Source organism: Balearica regulorum, chromosome 9 (genome assembly GCF_011004875.1).
Source record: "Balearica regulorum gibbericeps isolate bBalReg1 chromosome 9, bBalReg1.pri, whole genome shotgun sequence".
NCBI classification, from domain to species: domain Eukaryota; kingdom Metazoa; phylum Chordata; class Aves; order Gruiformes; family Gruidae; genus Balearica; species Balearica regulorum.
In genome coordinates, this window is record NC_046192.1 from 23,526,965 (window position 1) to 23,540,841 (window position 13,877).

The 13,877-nt window shown below is 50.4% G+C and overlaps 1 protein-coding gene across 1 annotated transcript; it reads left to right on the plus strand.

The window, feature by feature from the left end:
• The first annotated feature begins 216 nt into the window (after positions 1–216).
• Positions 217–11,985, plus strand: SLC2A2 (solute carrier family 2 member 2). Its single transcript, XM_075761566.1, has 11 exons — positions 217–459; positions 1,142–1,237; positions 1,802–2,070; positions 2,525–2,649; positions 3,419–3,534; positions 4,235–4,397; positions 5,150–5,337; positions 6,358–6,462; positions 8,338–8,439; positions 9,338–9,541; positions 9,749–11,985. Exons 1-11 carry the CDS (start codon positions 427–429, stop codon positions 9,938–9,940), a joined length of 1,593 nt encoding a protein of 530 aa, XP_075617681.1. The 5' UTR covers positions 217–426; the 3' UTR covers positions 9,941–11,985.
• The last annotated feature ends 1,892 nt before the right edge of the window (positions 11,986–13,877 follow it).

A 13,877-nucleotide genomic window follows, 5' to 3' on the forward strand; every position in this document is an offset into this window, starting at 1 on the left:
CGCAGACCCAGCACAAAAGCCAAGAAAGGTGGTGAACTTATCAAAATAGGCTGTAGCGCGTTCCCGAGTCCCTGGCACGTCACATCGCAGACTGTTCAGCTGGGGGACAGCCCCAAACCAGCCTTTCGGCTGGATCGTTTGATTTTCCCGGGTCATCTCTATGCCTTTGTCCTTTCGTTTGTCGCCCCAAATACAGGGATTGGTAGCGGCTGCTCTGAGCCGAGCAGCGGCTAAATAACTCACGGAAGGCTTGGGTTTCTCATTAACTCCAGAGTTGATATAGTCCCATCTCTCAGAGCACCAGCCAGTTGTGCGGATCCTTCTTGCCTCCATCCCTGCTGTCCCTCCTTCCCTGCCCAGGCTCTCACCTCGCTGCGCAGCCCAGGACAGTGACCGCTCCCGGGAGCACAGCAGAGGAGCTGCAGGATGGACAAGAAAAGCAAAATGCAAGCGGAGAAGGTAACTATGGCTCAGTGCTATTTTTTGCACTAGAATTTCTGCGGAAGCCCGGCATTGAGCAATGGTATTTATTGCTTGCCAAGACCAAAACCAACAACAACAACAAAAAAATCCCCTCCCCTAATTAATTACTTTTTGATCTCCGCATACTGAGCGCAGGGGCAAAGGGGTCAAGGGATTATTTTTTATTTTTAAGAGCTCCATCAGCTCATCAGATAATTTTAACTGTGATGGAAGGAAGTAATACTTGAAGCAGCACTGCTGAAAACACACTTTTTTTTCCCCAGTTGTTCTGCTTCAGCGGTGGGGCTGCCCATGCTCTGGGGATGGGCCAGGGCACGCTGCTGCTGCCGCCTGCGCTGCCGTACCGGGCAGAGCTCCGGCTGTCTGCAAGCACCGGGGCGAGGATGGGCAGCGCAGCAGGGAGAGCCCCCGGCACAGATTGCTCTTTGCGGGGTGATGCTGCTCTGCCCTGGGGGCCCGATCCTGCCCACCTCGAGGGGCTTTCCCTTCTCCTTCGGAGCCCGTCACAGCATCGGTGCTGCTGCAGCATCATCCCTGGGCGCTGCTGTCCCGGCCAGCCGAGGAGCAGGATCCCTTGGGACAGCGATGGGGCGCAGCCCGCCAAGTTTGGGAAGGGCTGGGGCAGCAGGGTGAGGCTGTTCTGTGCTTCCTCCCCCAGCACCTCACAGGAACACTGGTCCTCTCGGTCTTCACTGCGGTGTTGGGCTTCTTCCAGTACGGCTACAGCCTGGGTGTCATTAACGCCCCCCAGAAGGTAAGCTGAGCCCCCCCAAGCCATGCACAGCCAAGGGACAAGGGCTTCAGGGCAGCCAGGGCTGGTTCGTCCCTTGCAGGAGGGCTCCATCCCTTCCCCAGGTGCTATCTCCCACGGTACAAAGCCCCGCAATAAGGCAGCGGGGTGAGACAACAATGAGGGCCCCCCGCTGCCACCTCCCCAATGAAAGGAACGGTGAGGACCCCCCGCTGCCACCCCCCAGTGAAAGGAGCGGGGCTCTGCACGTCACGGTGCCGTCCCCGCTGCAACGCAGTCCCTGTGCCCAGACCAGGGGACGGCACCTCTCCGTGGGCGCTGAACACAGACACCGTGCTCACCCCATCCCCAGGATTAGTTGGACTGGGGGGGGATGCTCCACGCCTGCCCCTGTGGTCCCTCCCCACTGGGGATCTGGGTGCTGGGGAGTTGTGGGGACCCCAAGATTTCACCCCTGCTGAGCCTGTGATGAAAAGTTTTTCCTGTGGCAGAAAAAAACCCCAAAACAGGAGTTGGGGCTGGTTATAGATTTGAGCCAACGGCTTTTTTCCTCTTTGCCCATCACAGGTGATAGAAGCCCACTACGGGCGTGTGCTGGGCATTGTCCCCCTGGACAGACTTGCCACCAACGCCTCCGAGGAGGATGGCACCATCCCCGGCACGGAGCCCTGGGGCAGCACCGAGGGCACACTCATGCCCCTGACCAACTCCAGCGAGGACCTCGTCACCTCCCCACACATTCTCACCATGTACTGGTCCCTCTCCGTCTCCGTGTTCGCCATTGGCGGCATGATCTCCTCCTTCACCGTGGGGTGGATTGGCGACCGGCTGGGGAGGTGAGAGGACCTTGTGTGCTGTGACTCGTGTACCACAGCCCAAGCCTTCCTGTTTGAATTTCCCCCCTTCCAGAACTGTTTCCTCCCCATAGAAATTTCCCCAATTTAATGAAAAACTCACAGAGGTCTGGCTCATTAAAATCCTCAATTATAAATCAGATATTTTATTGCCACTTTTAGCACCTCAGACAAGCAGCCGATGAGCAGCCTTCTGAATTCCCTCCTTTCTTTTTGAGACAAAAGGGAGAGGAGAGCATTGACCCGTGTTTGCACAGGATGTATAATACACTTTTAGGTACTCTGATTACACCGTCTGATATTTTTCACTGCCTACAAGCATTATTTTTCCTCCTGTCGTGCTGATTAAGTCACTTAATCGCTCTCATTATATGTCGCGATGGCTGCTTTGGCTGAGAGAGGTGCCAGACTGAGCTGTGCTGCTGCTGCCTTGCAGGGTGAAAGCCATGCTGGTGGTGAACGTCCTCTCCATCGCTGGGAACCTCCTCATGGGGCTGGCGAAATTCGGGCCGTCCCACATGCTCATCATCGCCGGGAGAGCAGTCACGGGGCTGTACTGCGGTAGGTCCAGGCAGGGTCATCTGTCCCTTGGCAGGGTGGTGGGTGCTGCATTGCTTCATGGCTGCAGTTAGAGTTTCTTCTATTTTTAATTTATTTTTTTTTTAGTTCAGAAGGAGTTTCAGAGGTGGGAGTTTCCCTCTTCCCCCTATGTCTGTCCTTCTCAATCCAGGATCTTTCCCAGAAGTATTTGGGTTGGTTCCACTATGAAATCGGTTTATTTTACATATCCTAGAAAGGAGCAAGTCCCTCCTCTCTATCAAGGCTCGATCTTGCTGGTGGCTGTTGTAACAGTATGTTATTAGCCACGCTGTTTGACGGGTTCCCTGGACAACGGTACTATCTAGCAGATAGTGCAGGAGGACTGTACATAGAGAGGATAAGATAGCAGGCAAATAATATGGAATCACATTAGAATTAGCAGCTCATTATCACTGTTACTGGTATGCAAATACATTACGACGCTCTGAAAGTTCAAGGCAAGTTTTAAGAAAGCTCTTTGCTCTGTGATAACTTCTCCCAGCGGATGATCTCTGCTCCATCCTCATACGTAGGTGTTCAAGTGTAAAGGCTTCCCGGCTCAGGGCTCCGAATCCTGGGACATCCGAGCACCTTTGCAGGGTGCGGGTGGTTCCCAGCCAGGCACGAGGGATTTGGTGGGATGTGGGATGCGGCACACAGGCTCCGTCCTGCTTTCCCATTCGGGAAGCGGTTTCTGCTGGTTGCTGAGCTGTGGTCTAGAAGAGGTGACACCCATGTGTGCTCGGTGCAGGGCTCTCCTCCGGACTCGTGCCCATGTACGTCAGCGAGGTCTCTCCCACGGCCCTTCGAGGAGCGCTGGGGACGTTGCACCAGCTTGCTATCGTCACGGGTATCCTCATCAGCCAGGTAAGAAGGAAAGCCCCCAAGTCCAGAGAGGGCCTTTCAGAGATTAGGGATACCACTCTGATATGCTGGGGTATCACTCATCATTCCACCCCAAAACTGAAAGAGACTGAGAAGCAATCATCTGCTCTGGTGGGGTTAAACTCCTGCCTTGAGTCAGAGATGTCCTTAACAAAGATGACTTCTCATGAAATAAAAAGTACTTCTGCAATTTCTCCCCTCCACTGTGAAGCTTTTGTACCCAACTCATCAGAGTCAGGCTGGATCCTGAACATGAGATCCCTGATAGTCAGGTACTCAAAAATGGCTTCAGGGAGTCCGACATCTCCATCAGCATTTCCCACCATGGCAGGAGTCCCAGCTACATGACAGGCTGGCACATAAACGTACCGAGAACCAACGCATCCAGAAAAACTTAACGTAACCACAAAGTTCATCTAATCTGACTTAGCCAAAGACTATGGACAGAGGTTTGTCCCACAGCACCCACAGGCCAAAGTCTCGCTCACAACATTTTACACCATCTGTTCACTCCCTCCTTGCAAATGTGCATCATAACTAAAGAAATCAAATTGTTAGGACTGAGAATTGGTATTTGCTTCTAGTTTTCTTCCAGGTTGTCACTTTGAAATGCCATAGTGGTCAATCGTTTTCTTCTCTAGGGTGCGAAATAAACCATTCACACATGCCTCGATTATTCCAGGTCCTCGGACTAGACTTTCTCCTGGGGAACGATGAGATGTGGCCCCTGCTCCTCGGTCTGTCTGGTGTGGCTGCCCTCCTGCAGTTCTTCCTGCTCTTACTGTGCCCCGAGAGCCCCCGATACCTTTACATCAAACTGGGGAAGGTGGAAGAAGCTAAAAAAAGTAAGACACACATTCTGGGCTTGTCTGGAGTTGTTTTCATACCATACATAGTATTAAACACAGAAGGAAAAGGGCTCACACATGTAACTGGGTCCAGTTGCTCCATCCCACACAGCACATTTGCAGGTGGGATTAGATTTACTCATATATTGCTGCGGGTGGTGTGAGCCTTAGCATGTCACTCCTTTCCATCAGAGATCGCATCTAGCAGATGCCACCCCCAAAAACCCCATTCAGTTGGAAGGAATTTCAACCAGGTGTAAAAATGACATCTTCTGGGGGACAGCTGATTTCTCCATCCTTGGTGCTATTTGCCACTACGCTGTGTTTACTGCAAGCACTTATACATCTTCCAGCGTGGCCCTCCTTAGCTGGCTCCAGCCGTCTCTACAAGGAGTAAGCGCAGTAACTGGTAGGACACTGCTGAAACTGAGGTGAGAAGCTATGAGCTGCTGAAGTATAAATTAGCTCTGGACCAGAAACTATTGAGATATGTTTGCATGGGACTAAGAAGCGTTGCTATGGGATGAGGCTTGAGCGTGGTGTCTCAGAGCTTTTGTAGAACTAATGTGCAGCTGCCCCGTGCCAAGCAGACACGCTTTGGGGGCTTGATGTGCCACGGGAGTCCTCAGAGCAAGGGGACACTACTGTCCACGTGGTTGGCTTACCCTGAGTTTTGGCTAGAGAGATTCTTGTCCTTACTCCTTATCTACCATTGAAAATAAAATGTCGATCTTTTGTTTTTCCTTAAGGTTTGAAAAGGCTCAGAGGAAACTGTGACCCAATGAAAGAGATTGCTGAGATGGAAAAGGAAAAGCAAGAAGCTGCTAGTGAAAAGAAAGTCTCCATAAGGCAGCTGTTCACCTCTTCAAAGTATAGGCAGGCTGTCATCGTGGCACTGATGGTGCAGATATCTCAGCAGTTCTCAGGAATCAACGCGGTGAGTGTCCCAAAAACACCTGCTTTTAAAGAAATCCACACTGAGCATGAAAAGGCAACGCTGGCTCTGCCCAAGCTGTGTAGGGGTGAAGAGAAGGCTTTCCCGTGACTGCAGGAGGCTCCTCGGCCACCACCATCAATGTTGAAGATGGACCCCACTGCTGAGCAGGGCTGCGGGAAGGCAGGAAGGGAGAAGGGTGCGAGGGAGTTCAGCATGAAACCAGCTGGTATGGTGGGTCCATGCTGAGCTCTCCCGTGACCCTCCACACAGGATCACTTATCTTCTAGCAATTTTTAGCTAACCAGTTTTTGCATCACCTCTTGGGATACCAGAAATCACCATTTTACACCCAGGAGCATAAACCCTCCTTTTCAAAATCAGCTAAGACTCAAATTTTTGCAAGTCTGGCGGCAACCTTTACAAAGGTTGAGGCCTCTGTCCCACCAGCTTTCAAAACTCTAAGAGCATTTCCGCATGGCGAGGCGGAGCAGCACGCAGGGATGCTGAGCCCCGCACGGAGCCCAGCGGTGCCTGCTCGAGGCCATGCCCAGCCCCATCCACCAGCCACGGGGTCAGCCACCCGTTTACCTCCTGCCCTTAACGTCCACCAAATAGGAATCGCCTTATTGTTGGAGAGAAGGGAGAAATTTGAGTCATTCCAACATAGTGAGGATATTTTAAAATTCTTGCAAGACTTGGTCATATTAAGGTATTTGTCTCCAGTGCTCGGCGCTGGTGATCTGGCTTTCAAGTTTAAACACGGGACTACATGGAAGAAAACAGCTTTAAATGTGCAAATGCAGTAGCTTGGGAGGGGAATTTCAATGGGATTTTTAACTCCCTCAGGGCTCCTTTGAAAGTTTCAGCTTTAATTATTATAACAAGCCATTAAAAGTTGAAAAACTAATCATAATTAAATTACTTCACATCTCAGCCAAGCAAGTGCAACTCTCCCCTCAAGAGAACAAAAAGTTCCACCAGCCCTGTTGCCTAATCCTTCGTCCTAATGTATTTTGACAGATCTTTTACTACTCTACAAACATTTTCGAGAGAGCCGGAGTTGACCAACCAGTTTACGCAACCATTGGTGTTGGAGTGGTGAACACAGTCTTCACTGTTATCTCTGTAAGTAAATACTTCTGCCCCCCAGACTACAAAAACACATAAGCTATAATGTGGTTTTGAAACAGGATTTTATCCTGGAGCTGGGATTTGCAGTTTTGCAGGGCAGACCCTGCACACCTCACAGGAAAAATCATTCCCTGGGCAAGTCTCGTTTGAAAAATCAAGCCTTAAACTACAGCCCGTTGCTATCAAAGAGCACTGCTAAATGTCTTGTGAGTGAAAACTGCATCACCGTGCTCAGGGAAGCTCTGGTAGCTCAGCATTTCCCCTCAAAATAAAAGTTGCCTTTGAGACTGAAATTCTGCAGGTCCTATTCCCCTCGGGGAGCAGGCAGCTCACAATCTCCCTCTTACCTGTTATCTTTAAAATTGTTTTCTGTATGTACATAGCACCCGCAGGAGTGATATCCAAAGGCTATTCCACAGCAATAAAAGTAATCTAGCACCTATCCTCATCCTGTCTATGCAGCGCTCTGCAGCAATAAAAGGATGGTTCTGTTTTCACAGCCTTTCCCTTCGTCTCTCTCCTGAGAGTATTAACACAATTCCTATCAGCAGGCAATCACTTTTTTAATGCAGCCATTAATATAAGAAGATCAGGAAATGCCAAGCCCATTTCCCTCACATCTCTAGAGAGATTTAGGGAGGAAAGTACTTCTTTTACCCACCACGGAGCAGGACTAGCTGCAAGATAGAAAGACACAGCTGAAAGAGATCTTAGTCCAGCGTGCATGAGAGAGGAGATCTTGAGGTGAACCTGCTTTAGAGGAAGTCCATCACAGGCCCCGTACAGAGCAGAAAATGTGATGTTTATTGTGAAATGAGGCACGGAGGCATGCGGCTGGAAGAGGTCTTTCTCCAGCTGGGAGGGTCTCCTGCAGTTCAATCTCCACCCTGGGGCTGTGGTGCTTGCAGCCTGGGGCATTTGTTCTTTGCTTCTTTTGGCCATGAGCACTTAAAAATGACCTGCATTTGTCAATAAATGACAAACCCTGATCAAAAGGCAGAAGCACTGCCAGCCGGCTGGACCTTGGCAAGGGGAGAAGGCAGCACAGAGGCTGGCCGTCTGCAGCCTCACGAGTTAGCAGGATCAACTGCTTCCAGCAAAAGGGATGGTCTCTTGGAAGCATAAATCACTTGCTGTAATGGCAGGAAAGGCTGAGCTGATGGCCAAAGGTGTCCTTTCGAGCAGAGGGGAAGGAGCAGGCAGCCTCAGAGCCTAGTGCACGGTACCTTAGGGCAGGCCAGGTGCACTGTCCTCCAGCGTTACCAACATCTCCCCATCGGGTGAAGTGATTGGTACAGACTTAGATATCAAGAGTTCGGTGAGATGACTGGAGTCCACCAAGAGGAGCTGAGAAGAAGCAAGCTAAGCCTTGTGGCTACCAGGGAAGGAGTCTGGGAGCACTTGGAGGAAAAATCCTGACTCCAGCTGCTACACAACTATACCTGCCCTAGGACAGGCAAGGTGCAATGGCCCATGATGTGACCTGAATCATACTACAATTTGAAGGCTCCTTCCAAACTAATGCAGACCGAGTAAGTTTATTCTCCCTGTGGAAAAAAAAAAAAAAAAGAAGAGAAAGAAAGTCCATAGTCAGCAATACATGTGTAGGAGCAGTGGGAAGTCCTGAGAGCTTGGAAATGCATGAGCCCTGAGTGTATGTGGGTTTGCCTTGCCTTTGGCAGGGTGGCTGCTCCACCTGGCTCCCTAACAGCCACCAACAGAGTTTCTGACACCCGGAAACCAGCACGTAAATCTCTACCACGAGAGCTAAAAAAGCAGGAGTGCGGTGTGGTAGTGGTAACAGGTTGCTCATCGAACATCCTGAGAGCAGTGGTGCTGGAGATTGAGCTGTTCCACGTGTTTCTACAGGTCTTTCTGGTGGAGAAGACAGGCAGGCGGTCCCTGTTCCTGGCTGGTTTGATGGGCATGTTAATAAGTGCTGTGGCCATGACAGTTGGACTTGTGCTCCTGGTAAGGATTTCTCTCCATTTTTGTCTCCGTGGTTTGCAACCAAGAGACGACAAACCACCTTTTAAAGTGAATGTTTTGCATTTTTATCTCAAAGAGGTTCAGAAAACATTTGTCCTTAGAAGGCACAGTTCAAAGTGGCCACAGCTGGAGCCATCTCTGCTTACAGCAGTGCCTGAAGACATTGTGCTCTTTGGCCCCTGAGAAACCCCAATGCTTCTAGAAAGGACGTGTGTCCCCCATCACCTCCTTCAGCCCACTGACAATCTCAGCTCCTTAGACAGCAACTGTGCTGTTCCCACGGCACAATCCCATGCCTGCTAAGAAAACCCAGGGCATACCTTCACGTGCAAACAGTGTGTGCCCTAAACCCTCAACCTGCATCTCCCTGGCTTGGTGCAGGCATGATAGACCAGCATTTTGTCATAAAAAAAGGGACAAATTATTCCTTCTGACATCCAGGAGAGGGGTCAGGTTGTGAGACATGGGGCAGAACAGGCAGCAGATGGAGTCAGCCCCCATCGAAGTCAGTCCAAATGACTGCTGCAAGTTCCTGTCAAGATGTAAAACCAAATAAGGGGTGGCCTCCTTTACTGAACACCCTGGTTATTAAAGACGACACCATTTTGCCTCTTCCTGGCCATGCTGCAGGCAAGGAGAGGGCTCAAAGGTACAGCTGAGCTGACAGCTGGGAGCTCCAACATCCTTCTGCAAGCAGCAATGCCGGCACCACACACCCAGCCAGCGTCTGGCACAAGAGTTTAGAGTTTTAATTACTCATGTCCAGTCCTCACTTGCCTGAATAGAAAGAAATTTCTGAAAAAGAAACCTAATTAAAGTAATTAGTGATAATTAATGAGAGTCGTGTTGGGACTGTAACACCGAGCGCGCCCTCTCGCAGAGCCAGTTTGCCTGGATGAGCTATGTCAGCATGGTCGCGATCTTCCTCTTCGTCATCTTCTTTGAAGTCGGGCCCGGGCCCATCCCCTGGTTTATTGTAGCCGAACTGTTCAGCCAAGGCCCGCGTCCCGCCGCCATCGCCATCGCTGGCTTCTGCAACTGGGCCTGCAACTTCATCGTGGGAATGTGTTTCCAGTACATTGCGGTAAGAAATCCCCCTAAAACCGTACAAATAAATGACTGGCACGACCCCACTGCTGGGCTCCCAAAGCAGCCCAGTGGGACATGGACATGCCTCCCCAATCTCCATCTCCAAGCCCCATGGGGGACCTCAGGCCCTCAGGGTAGGAAGGGGAAGCTATCCCCGCGGTGCTGATGGTGGTGAACCCCATTCTCACTTCTCCCACTGCAGGATCTGTGCGGACAGTATGTGTTTGTGATCTTCGCGGCTCTGCTTCTTGTCTTCTTTCTGTTTGCGTACTTCAAAGTACCAGAGACGAAAGGAAAGTCCTTTGAGGAGATTGCAGCTGTGTTCCGCCGCAAGAGGCTCCCAGCCAAAGCCATGACTGAGCTGGAAGACCTGCGAGGCAGTGAGGAGGTGTAGACATTGCCACGCTCCCAGAAAGGAGGGACTGAGCATGGACCTCCTTCAGGCACCACGGGAAGAACGTTGGGCAAAAGTCTCTTTTCACAAAAACCTTGCAGCTGGCAGACCAGGAGAACTCAGCTTCTGGCTGCTGCAGCTCACACCTCCGAGCTGCAGATGCTAACCTGGCATTTTACTCTGAAATAGTTGGTACAACTGGGCTGCAGGAAGATCTGGGGAAAGGACAGGAGGAATATGTTACATGTCTGTCTCTGTGCCCACTGGAAGAGCCCAGTGGGACGATGATCTCACTAGCTGGAAAGGCATTACCTTGAGCAGGGTCATCACTCAGCTGGAATGAAGGAAAGAGGGGTTGGGTGATGCTGTAGCCTCGTGCCTTCACCTTTCAGTCCCATGCTTGCTGCTTCCTTCTGCTGAGTGATCTGACACCTTGAGAAACCAACTGCTAGTGCAGTTGTGCTACCAGCATGTAGCACTGATCACCCGAGGTGCTAAAGAAAACAGACCAAGCCAACTCCCCCTCACTCTTGCCTGCGCAGAGGAAGAAGGTGGATCCCACCTGAACTGGTCGGGATGCACCTCACTTGCTTTGCCATCCATGTGTTATGGAAATGCTGCCCAATGTCATAAGGATTTCTTGAGTCACAGCATTTTTTAGGAGAATCTTAGAAACTCTGGCTCGGCTGATGTGCATTTTTTTTCTTTTGTTTCAGCTAGATTATTTACCCCCTCCCTCCTCCCTGGAAGCCTTTCCTCCCTCCTTTATCCCCGCTGCAGCACAAGACACAGCACATCACCAACCACACAACAGGCCCCCAGGTCAGGAGACTCAAGTCCTGCTGCCATCCCTCCCATGATGTGACCACCGCCAGGTCACCTTCTCTCCCTGCTCCTCCTTCCCACCCTCTGCGTCTGCATTCCCTTCCTTTAGTACACTGCTTAGGCCATGGGCTCCAGCTTCAGCCGAGGCCTCGGGCTGCCCGTACCGTAACAATTACTGATAACCCAAAGGGGAAATGGGTATTGCAGCGTTAGCTGGAAGGTGCCCCACCGATCCGACCCTCACTTGGCACCACTTGGTTTTGCTGGCTGGATGTGCTTCAGCCAAGATAGCATTCAAGCAGGAGGTTGTGGTGTTTCTCTAACCTTGTTTGTTTCTTTACGAGATACTTCTATGTGACAAAATCAAACTGCAAGGATTTTTCTTCCTTTTTGGGGGACATGTTGGAATCGTTGGAAAAGCCTGCTCTCTGTTTGCTTGACTTTTAAGATTTGCATGTTCCTTGTTGTGATACCAGGCTACTTTCTAGCAACTTTCTCAGGATAGAAACCCATTATTTATTTAGAGATGAAACACCAGCGTTGCTCGGTCACTGCGAGCTCATCGTGACTGCCAGCGAAGCAGTGACCTTAATGTAACAGAGGATGAAACACAATGAAAAGCATGAGAATAGCTGGGCCAAGGAGGATTACAGGCTGCTGCTGTGCGTTCAGTTTTAGGGACGGTTCATGCTCCTTTCCATGTGCCTGAAATTCTTTCCTTTGTAGACTTTACTCTCTTATTAAGACCCCAAAGCAAATTCTGGTCCCTTCCAAGTGACTGGAAGTGCAGCCACAAGGTCCACTGGGACAAGCTTCTGGCCTCGCTCTGTGCACTGAAGCAATGAGATTGCACCAAAGGCTTTCCTGGAGTGACTGCTGGGATTTACCTAGAGAAGAACTGGGTCAATGCTGTCATGTGCTACAGCAGTGGGGGACCGGGGCACGCAGGGCATGTGGGAGCCAGGGCCCAGACTGCGGTGCACAGAAGAGAGCAAGAGCTGTGGCGCAGGCTCTGGGTTGAACCGTCAGAGTCAGTATGCTGCAAACAGGTCTCCCCAGGAGCCTAGCACAGCAGGCTCAGAAGCTCTCTGTGGTGTCTACTGCAGTTAGTTAAATATTATAATAGGTTGTCTGAATGCAAAAAAAGAGATGGATTCTTGCTTTCAGCAATGTTATCTGTGTCTGTTACATAAAAGTGACAATAAACAACATCTACAGCATGTGTTGGCTTGCACTGCTGGATTTTTTTTTTCCCTCTGTACATCTCAGACATATGTCCAACTCCAGATGGGAGGTATTCTCCTGGCAGGGCATGTTTGCTCCATAGGTGGCAATTGCTGTGCAAGCTCTCAGCTAGATCCCTTTGAAATGCGTGGTCCAGACGTGAGACTGCAGGGCTGGGAGGCAGCAGTCCTGGGGATGGACAGCCCTGGAGCAGTTGGGAGCTGGCTCTGCGTCAGGAGGAACCCTCACTGGAGGTGTGCCGGCGTCTGACCCCAGCTGTCCTCGCTGCCCACCTGTAAAACCCCACGGTAAGGCACAGCTTAGCACACACGGAAGCTGGTGCAGCTTAAAACTAGGTGCTGGGGCCTCTCTAGGCACAACGGGCAGGAGGAGCATTTGGGGAGAGACGGCGTTCAAAGCAGATTTGCCCCTGCTCTGGAGGCAGAACCAGGCTGGGTTCCCTCCAGGAACGGGAGGACAGGACAGCAGAGGCAGGGTGGCAGGGACGGTGCTGGCACTGGGGTCCTGCATGCCCCGGCTCAGTCCCTGTGAGCCGGCCACTCCGTACAAACAGAACAGCTGGAGCTATAGCTACATGAGGGTCGTACAGGTGGTTGAAAATGAGAAAGGCTCTCCAAAACTGTTTTGCTAAACTTCTGCTGAGCTTCATCCTAATGCCTGAGGGGCATCAGTCAGTCACACTGCTGGTGAGGGGTCATTTATTTAGCAACACTCTGAGCAGCCTGTCTTTGTTTTCCTGTGTGTTACGAAGTAAATGATAATAGAAAGCCGGATCTGATTACTGTAATGTAGCACATACATTAGTTTAACAAAGCCCACAACACTAACATTACCCATAGCTATATTCCTGAACTTCCCAGAAGATCTGCCTGGGCGGAGGCACTCTAGTAAAATGACCCCGTAAAACTGGTTGTCAGCTGAAAGCTGTGTGTACACCCAATCAGGCTTTCTCTCTTTGTTTCATCCCACATCTCTCTGAAGCTTTCGGCTATAGTAAAGCTATAGTAAAGACCATGTAGCTTGAAGCAGGAGTTATAGAGATAGCAGACTTCACATGCCAATAATTATTTTTCCCTGGTCTGCTGCCAGCATGCTGTGAATTCTGTGGGCTAACAGGATGCAACCCAAGTTTCAGACTGCGCTTCCTCGCAGCAGCTGCTGGAGGAAGTCGGTCTTCTCCTTCCAGGCTCGGACGTCCCACTGGGCACTCTCTGCCCCTCTCTGACCACGACTGGACAACATGCCTTCATGCATTTTCCTATTATCATTTAATTTATTTGTACATTCCCCTGGAGATGATGCTTTGCTCATCCCAGGTTGTTTCAAATCGATGCTGCTAGTGGTTGCAGTGGGGTGGGCTGCAGCCTGGGACAGGATGTGCAGAGCTGGGCGCTGCTGAAGGCTGCAGCAACGCCTGTCCTCACCAGGGCTGCAGTGGAAGGATTAAGCTGATACGCTGGGCTGACTATCACAAGTGCACTTTTACCACGTATGATGATGCAGGAAGGGGTCACACAAGTTGGCCAAATCTGCAGATAGGTTTACGTTTGTCTTGTCACATCAGGCTGGTAATTAGAACTGTAAACTTTATCTTGCTACAAGCAAGTTCCAGTTAAAACTTGTTCTTGAGATACAGCTTGTTGAATCATTATTTTTATCTCTCAGCGTTACAGTTTTACTAAGTTGCTAATCATTAAGAAAATTAAAAGACCAAGTTATACTTATTAGCTAAATGATCATTGCACTTTAGTTAACAAGCAAAATATGTTCCCACATGTGGTTGGCTAATAATGCAATATAATTAATAATCCCTAAGAAAGCATCTTGTCAGCAAGAGCTTTGACAGTGTTTTCCTAATGTGCTGATA